Below are 7987 nucleotides of genomic sequence, written 5' to 3' on the forward strand. Positions count from 1 at the left end.
CCCAATAAATCCTCCGAATCGGAGGCTGCTGTGGACAGCACGTCTTCATCATACGGCATACAACCGAAAGACATCGCATCGCGAGCTTCCGGGGTAGGCCGCAAATTATCATTAACGAAGAACACGGGATCCCCGTAGCGCTCTTCGAGCGCTTGCACATGGCCCGGAGAGAGCGAGAGAAAAGGAGAAAACTCCGTTGACTCGCCCTCTAAACGCCTCGGTTCGCATGCGTCACCCCAAGCGACCGTCTCGTGCGGCGCCTCGGCAACCGCAGAAATGGGATAGCGGGGGTTAGACGCGAGGCCTACTTTATTTGAGAAGGCCACGAACCTCGAGCGCAGTGCTTTTAGCCATAGACTATCACAGTGTCGACAATCAGAAAGGCCGCTAAGTGCCGCTTGGGCATGCTGTAGGCCCAAACATTGCACGCACCTGTCATGAGTGTCTCCTCCTGCGATGAACCTGTCACACGGCTCGATGCATCTCCTGTAGCTCATCGTGTCCGCTGAAGAGGAGTAAACTGCTCTTTTTAGAGAAATAGCTAAGAACACGACTTTTTTTTTTTTTTTGCTTTCCTACGGGCGACAGATGATTCGCTTCCTGAAGGAAATGAAATCTGATGAAAATAGCGCGCAGCACGCTATATAGCTCACCTACGTGCGCTTTGGAGGCGGTGCTAAGCGCTATTTGGTCAATGAATTGGTGTGATGGTATAAGGGCTTCAGACATTCGTCACACCTAAGGTGTTCCCAAAGCGATGACGTCATCGCAGCATCAAGTGAGCCTATGAGAGGGAACCTGATGCACTTCCTCTTTTCTTTAAAGAGAATGTACTGCAGTGTGGTACAATACAAGTAAATGTAGCCAAATACTAGCATAGTATAATTCAATGACTTTACTTTTTTTTTTTAAGTTTTACTATGAGCACCTTGATGGCATTTCTATTATATACGTTGCCTGGTGCATTGCAGGTCCAGGGCGGCCAATAATGCCCCCCTTAACATTGTGTATAATATTGCAGGTCCGCGTCAACCAATCAGCTGCTCTGTAACAAACCGACGCCGTGAATTCTCAAGCGGAGGGAAATCCACGCGTATCCTTCCGCCTGGAGAAACTAGTGCCACACATCACTGAGTTCATGAAGAGCCCGTTCTTCATAAAAGCAGTAGGAGGAGTAGTGTTTATTTAATAATTATCTAATAATGGCATTGACTAACTTGTGCTGGATTTAATAAAAGATGCTCCAAACCACAGAATCCTATTCTAATACACACAAACATAAACATAGCCCCTAAATTAGCTTAGGTGTTTTTGTGTTATTAATAATCTAATAATGAGGTTCCACAGACCGCTCCTGGATAATTAATTAATCTCTGGCAATGAACTGAACAAAATGAGCAATTAACCACAAAAACATTTTTCAGTGGGGAAATTAATTTATAACTCATATAAATTACTGTTCCACTTCTGGGTTACAAAATTATGTGTATAAATAGACTGCATTAATTAGGTGCCTCAGACTGGACAATGCATAATTAATTAATCTATGACAAAAATCACAAAATTAGCAATCAGTCAATCTGTATGTTTGAGTGGCAATTCATCAACAGTTATTAACATCTTCACATTCTCTAAACCAGGGTCCAGGACATGCTAATATTGTGCAAAGATGTATTGTTTGGCACAGACTTGTATTAATCCATCATCTTAATGCTGAAATATTTCAGAAAGACATACCCACTGTTTACTGCATCGGTGTGTTTCGGTCTGCCTGCGCTCTAACGGCGCGTCTGATTGGCTGAGGGCCGCTCCGCACGCGCTGAGTCAGGAAGTGAGCGGCGGATGAATACATGTGCGCCTCTCGCCGAGTCCACAGCCAGAGCCGCTCCAGTGTACGCTCATCCCGGAGAGACCTGCGTTTAGCCTAGACTGGAGATTATCACGCTTTATTCCTCACAATCATGGTAAGTAATCATTTATTTCATATACTATTAACGCATTACTCGGCCAGACAGAATCTCAACAAGTCCGTTTGCATCAAATTAGCCTAACTATAGTTGAATAAGAAATATGCTTTTAATATAAGCGTTGCAGTTGTACAGATGTACGTTAACTTATCGAGATAATTTACTTCAACGATACGCATATTTTAAAACATTACACTTTATTTAGTTACCTGCTATAGTTCAAGAGTGAAGCCTGAATCTACAGCTGCGCAATTCTTACATCCTTTATCTTACATACGGGTTACATACATCAAATGATGTGGAATACATCCCATATGCTATTATTTTTTCTTTATATCTTACTACATGATAAAAAAAAATAATAATTTAGATCAACATGACATCACACTGAAACCTGTACTTGTGATATTTTATATATATTTTAATTAGACAGACTGCTTATGCCCATATCTGGGGTGTAGAGGGTCAGTAGGTTGGCGTGATAAGGATGTTTATGCTAATATTCGTGAAATATGATGGATGGGACATGAAGAAGATGACTGTAGATGTGTCTGAGATGAGGAGGTAGAGGATGTGGCTCCACAAGCGTCTGTTGCATCATCTACCTCCCTTTAAACCCTCTCCAAAGACTGAATTTTACACCAGCAGGGCCAGTGTTTCCCATCTAAAACCACTTTACACACATTTAAAGGCCTCACTAATGACAGGCAGTTGCATTTTAACCAAACCACAATGTTGCGTGGACTGAAAGGGTGTAGGCTTATGGTAATGGGCGCCCAGTTTCCTGTATTTTGTCTGTAGTCACTGTAGCTTATGCAAATAAAAGGTGTGTCGTTGTGAAATGTCTGTCATCTGGCGTTTTTTTGTTTGTTGAATCTGAGAGGTGTTGTTCGGCATTTCGTGTGTGTGATGTAGTTGTGGTCCATCCTAGTAAACCAAAACCTGTTGGAGGTTTTTTTAGCTTCCCTGCAGGAACCGGAAATCATTAGTTATGTATCTTTAATATCTCAGTTGTTTCTATTACACTCTAAAAAATGCTGGGTTAAATACAACCCAGTGCTGGGTAAAATAGGGACAAACCCAGCAATTGGGCTGTTTTGACCCAGCGGTTGGGTTACTACCCAGAAGTTTGGGTTAAACATTTAACCCAACCGCTGGGTCAAAACAGCCCAATTGCTGGGTTTGTCCCTATTTTACCCAGCACTGGGTTGTATTTAACCCAGCATTTTTTAGAGTGTAGTCTTCTAAACTGTGAAAGAGAGAACTCTGAGCAATAACATTTTCCTCTGGGCTTTTGTGCGTATGGTTTAATGTTTCTGGACTGGCAGTAGATATGAGTTTGGTTTATTGTCATTGGTTTGATCTCTGTATTGGGTTTGTGTGTGTTCTAATAGTGAGGAACAGCATCTGGTAGGAGACAGCTGTCCTGGGTGAAGTTATGATGTAATGTTCCCTGAAACACATGCTTTATGTGTTGGGACTCTTGAGGATTATGCTGTAGTGTGTATACTGACCTACATTCATTAGCCTGAACATTTTTAATAAGCAGTAGAACAGCGCTTCAGATGAACACATCTCAACGCAGATGGGTGACAGTAGTGTCACTGCACAGTAAGTACAGCTGGAGTGATTCGGTCATGCGGTTTCTGTAGGAGTTGAAGAGATCTTTTAGTATTCAGGTGTGCGATAGAAAATAGAGGAGGAGCAGTTCAAATTTCACTCAGTTTGGTTTACTTCTTGATTTTATGGTCAGATTCTCTGTAAATGCTCAATATGTTGCTATTAGAGATGCAGTAATTAGGTCATTTTTAATTAGCAGTAATTATTAATTTGATGCTGAAATAGTTTAATTAGCCTATGTTTTACAACTGAGACCAATACGATTTCCAATATTTATTTTACATGGAGCCAACTTGGCCTCATTCTTTTACAAAAATTACAGAAAATGTTGACATAAATTGAAAATGATGGAAAATTAAATATTGAATTGTCACTAAATTATATGTGTACGTAATGTGTAGTACATAATTTATTATTGCAATAAACAATTTATAAAGTTATAAATATATGTACATGTGTAAAAATTACAGAACAATTTTGACAAACTGAAAATGATGAAAATGAAAAAGTGTAATTGTCACTAAATTGTGTGTGTATGATGTTTAATACAACTGTAAGTCTGTGAAATTTACAGACAACAATTATGACACAACTGAAAAAAGTGTATGAAAAATGTAATAAAATGTAAATAAAAAAAAAATTGGTTGGGTATATAATATTTAAATGTAATATTGAAATAAAAAAATATACAAAATTATTAATATATGTATATGTATGGAAATTACAGAAAAAAATTTTGACATCAACTTATGAAAAATGTATGAAAAATGTGTAATAGTCACTAAATTTTGTGGGTATATAATATTTAAATTTAATATCAAAATAAACATTGTATGTATGCAGTTATCTATGTATAGGTACAGAAATTATATACAACAATTTTGACAAACTGAAAATTATGAGAAATGAAATGTAATTGTCGCTAAATTGTATGGCTATATATTTAAATTTAATATTGGAATAAACATTGTATATAATTATACATGTATATGTACGAAAATTACAGACAACAATTTTGACAAACTGATAATTATGAAAAATGTTTGAGTATGAATTGTGGTTTGAAAAGGGAATTAGCACATAGCTATGGCACAACTGATAAAACAGCCAAATATTTGCAGAACATTGGCCTGGTCGATATATCAGTATATATGCATGTATATATATATATATACATCAAGACAACTGCACTGGCAACTACTAGAAAGTACTATCAGTTCCACTCCTAACTGCCTATTAACTGTTGGTCTGATTTACGATGAACAGGTTTAGGAAAAGCAGCATGTTGTTGAACGTTTCGGGAATTGTCGGGTCTCAGAGCACCTGCTTAAATGTGCGTGTTTGTGATATCTTTATCGACCTACAACCACTACTTTCCATTTATTGGCCATTATAAAAGAGAAGTGATTCAGACAGTCTTCCACATCCCAGAGCAGCTGCGTCTGTTCCTCTGCTGCAGCGGCCCATCCCCCAGGGCCAGGATGAGCTTTGGGAGGGGGTGATGGGGGTTGCCTGGGTACTGGGCACATGGGCATGAATGAGGAATGAAATGAGCCGTACAGCTGGCAGCAGGAAGACCCACTTATCCAACAAACCAGTGCTCTTTCTTCATTATATCTGCCAGTGACTCAACTGCTGGAACTATTGGATCCAGTGCGTGTGCATTAGAAAGGCTCTTAAGTCGATGATCTCAGCTGCATATTATGGCATATCATGTGAGTATGGCTGCTTAATGCAGAAAGGAAGTAGAATAATTAATTAGTGTGATTGAAGTGATGGTTGTGTGTTCCTCTGTCTTTGGCCCATTAGCCCCACTCCTCCCCTTCATAATGTGGGTTATTTGTTTTCCTAGCAGCTCTCATCCACTTTAGCAAGCTCTTGAGACTCATACAACAAGCTTTTCTCTCCTCGCTGTTAACCAAAGGCCTGGTTTGTTGTTGGTCAGTGTCCTGTAATCTGATGCCACTGTATGAACTAAAGTGTTTTTGTTTGGATGTCACATGAAGTTTAAACACAAAATGTTTACTCTTAAAAATAAAGGTTCTTTATTGGCATTGATGGTTCCATGAAGAATCTTTAACACCCATAGTACCTTTCCGATGCATAAAAGGTTCTTTACATTTTTTTCTTTTAATAACTGTTCACTGAAAGGTTCTTTGAGGAACCAAAAATGGTTCTTCTATGGCATCGCTGTGAAACCCCCCTGTTGGAACCTTTATTTGTAAGGGTGTAGAACCTTTCAGATGCACAGAAGGTTCTTTATAGTGGAAAAAGTTTCTTCGAGTTATTGAAATGGTTCTTTTAAGAACTGCTCACTGAAATGTTCTTTTGGGAACCAAAAATGGTTCCGAAAACCTTCAATGGCAGAACCATTTCGGGTTCTCCTAAGAACCTTTCAGTGACCGGTTCCTAAAAAGAACCATTTTTTCTTAGTGCGAAGCCTTTTTCCTTTTCCACTTTAAAGAATCTTAATGGAAAGGTTCCATAGTTCTTAAAAGTTCTCAATGGAACCACTGATGCCAATAAAGAACCTTTTTAAGAGTATACTTCATGCTACAAGTGTCACATTATCAGTTTTTTTTTTGTGTGTTTTTTTTTTGTTTTATGGCAAATGATCAGACTCTTCTTGGTGTATTGAGATGCATTGCATTATTTTTTAAATACTAAAACAGAAATGTTTTTTTGCCTGTCTCTAATTAGTAACCAGCATTTCTTTTCTTTTTGATTTCTAGGCCGACCAGTTAACAGAGGAGCAGATTGCAGGTGAGAGTGCATGCATGTAATCAGATCACTTTGATTAGTGTATTTTGAAACAGACACTAAATACAGCTACCGCCCTTTTCTTATCTCAGAGTTCAAGGAGGCTTTCTCCTTATTCGACAAGGATGGTGACGGCACCATCACGACCAAAGAGCTGGGCACAGTGATGCGGTCGCTGGGTCAGAACCCCACGGAGGCAGAGCTGCAGGACATGATCAATGAGGTGGACGCTGATGGTGAGTGGCTTTGAAAGTACCAATAAATCACAGTTGAATGAAATTGATCACTGGTTTCTTTCGAAGTTTGAACAAAATATCTTAAAGGACACTCTTCACAAACTCATACTATGGGTTGAACTAGTGTTGGTGTTTGTTGTGTCAGATTGCTCAGACAAACAGAGAATGTTTGTTCAGGAAATCAGTCTACGAATGGATTATTTATAATTGGGTCAGTGACTCTTGATTTATTTAAAGATACGATTATAAATGCAATTTACAAAGCGGCATCAAGTAAAAAATTCTCAGGGTGATGCAACTGATATCATAATGAAGAAAACCTTATGTAGTTAGGTCCAAGATCTTCCATTATTATTTCTTAGAAAAGAAATGTATCAATAAAACGGCTTATTAATATCTATCTATCTATTAGGGATGTCACAATTCTCAATATAATATCGAACCGTTCGGTACGACATCCACGGTTCAATACGCTCTTGTGAATTACATTTTTTTCGGTTTTGCATTTAAATAATATCCGTGTGTTTTATTTCTCTCAGAATCTGTGTGTGTGAGTCCGTGAGTTCATGTGCTGAGATGAGGAAATGCCTGCCCGCTTATATTTGAAAAACACACGTCGAGCATCTTCCCTTGTAATGACATGCATTGATAAGCCTTTCTAAACCTGTTGTCCAACAAAAGAGAACATTATAACTTGTTTTTACTACACAACATCAGTCGAGTGTTTGAAATAAATTCCTTTTGTGATCTAATGTGGCTTCTTATCACAGAATGAGGCAGAAAATATATTCTATACTGTAATAAAGGCTATGTCGATTAGAAATGGCTTACAAATATACTTAATCATTATGAAAATACCCAAGATGTCTTTAAGAACACAGAACACATTGTCCTTGCGTTTCATCATTCAAAACGTTTAACGTTATATCTTCTTTTTATTCAGTTGCAGTGATTGCAATGTCTTTATCCATATCAGGGATTTCCTGGAACGTCATCAGTTCTATTACTTCTGTGATGCATGTGTGGATTTTCTGCGCGAGGGCGCCCTCTGGCTGCCAGAAACACACATTAATGTGTTTATAGCGCTCAATAATGGCCAATCCATCCTATTTTGGGGTAAAATTTAAAAAATAATACCTCTCTCAAAAGAACTGTTAAGTAATCCACGCTTTTTCCAGTGTGCAGAGCTTTATAGGAGTGTTTTGTTGTTAATTTGTTGCAGAAAACACTTTGATGTGCCAAGCTATCAGCACCGAACTGAACTGAAAACCATGGTTAAAAACCGAGATATGTATTGGACCGTGGACTAACTGTATTGTTGCATCCCTAGTGTTTAGACTAGAGCCCGACCGATATGGTTTTTTTGGGGGCCGATGCCGATACCGATATTAGGGAGTAAAAAAA

The 7987-nt window shown here is 38.6% G+C and overlaps 1 protein-coding gene across 1 annotated transcript in view; it reads left to right on the plus strand.

Moving 5' to 3' along the window:
- Positions 1–2454: 2454 nt before the first annotated feature.
- The window catches only part of LOC107664796 (calmodulin-like protein 3), an 18310-nt gene continuing 12777 nt past the window's right edge, over positions 2455–7987 (plus strand). The window contains exons 1-4 of the mRNA XM_016455470.1: positions 2455–2531; positions 5019–5103; positions 6320–6350; positions 6440–6583. Of these exons, the coding sequence (XP_016310956.1) occupies positions 2455–2531; positions 5019–5103; positions 6320–6350; positions 6440–6583 (337 nt within the window). The remainder of the gene's footprint in view (positions 2532–5018; positions 5104–6319; positions 6351–6439; positions 6584–7987) is intronic.

The sequence above is a fragment of the Sinocyclocheilus anshuiensis genome, unplaced genomic scaffold, assembly GCF_001515605.1.
Source record: "Sinocyclocheilus anshuiensis isolate Anshui unplaced genomic scaffold, SAMN03320099.WGS_v1.1 scaffold135, whole genome shotgun sequence".
Classification (NCBI taxonomy): domain Eukaryota; kingdom Metazoa; phylum Chordata; class Actinopteri; order Cypriniformes; family Cyprinidae; genus Sinocyclocheilus; species Sinocyclocheilus anshuiensis.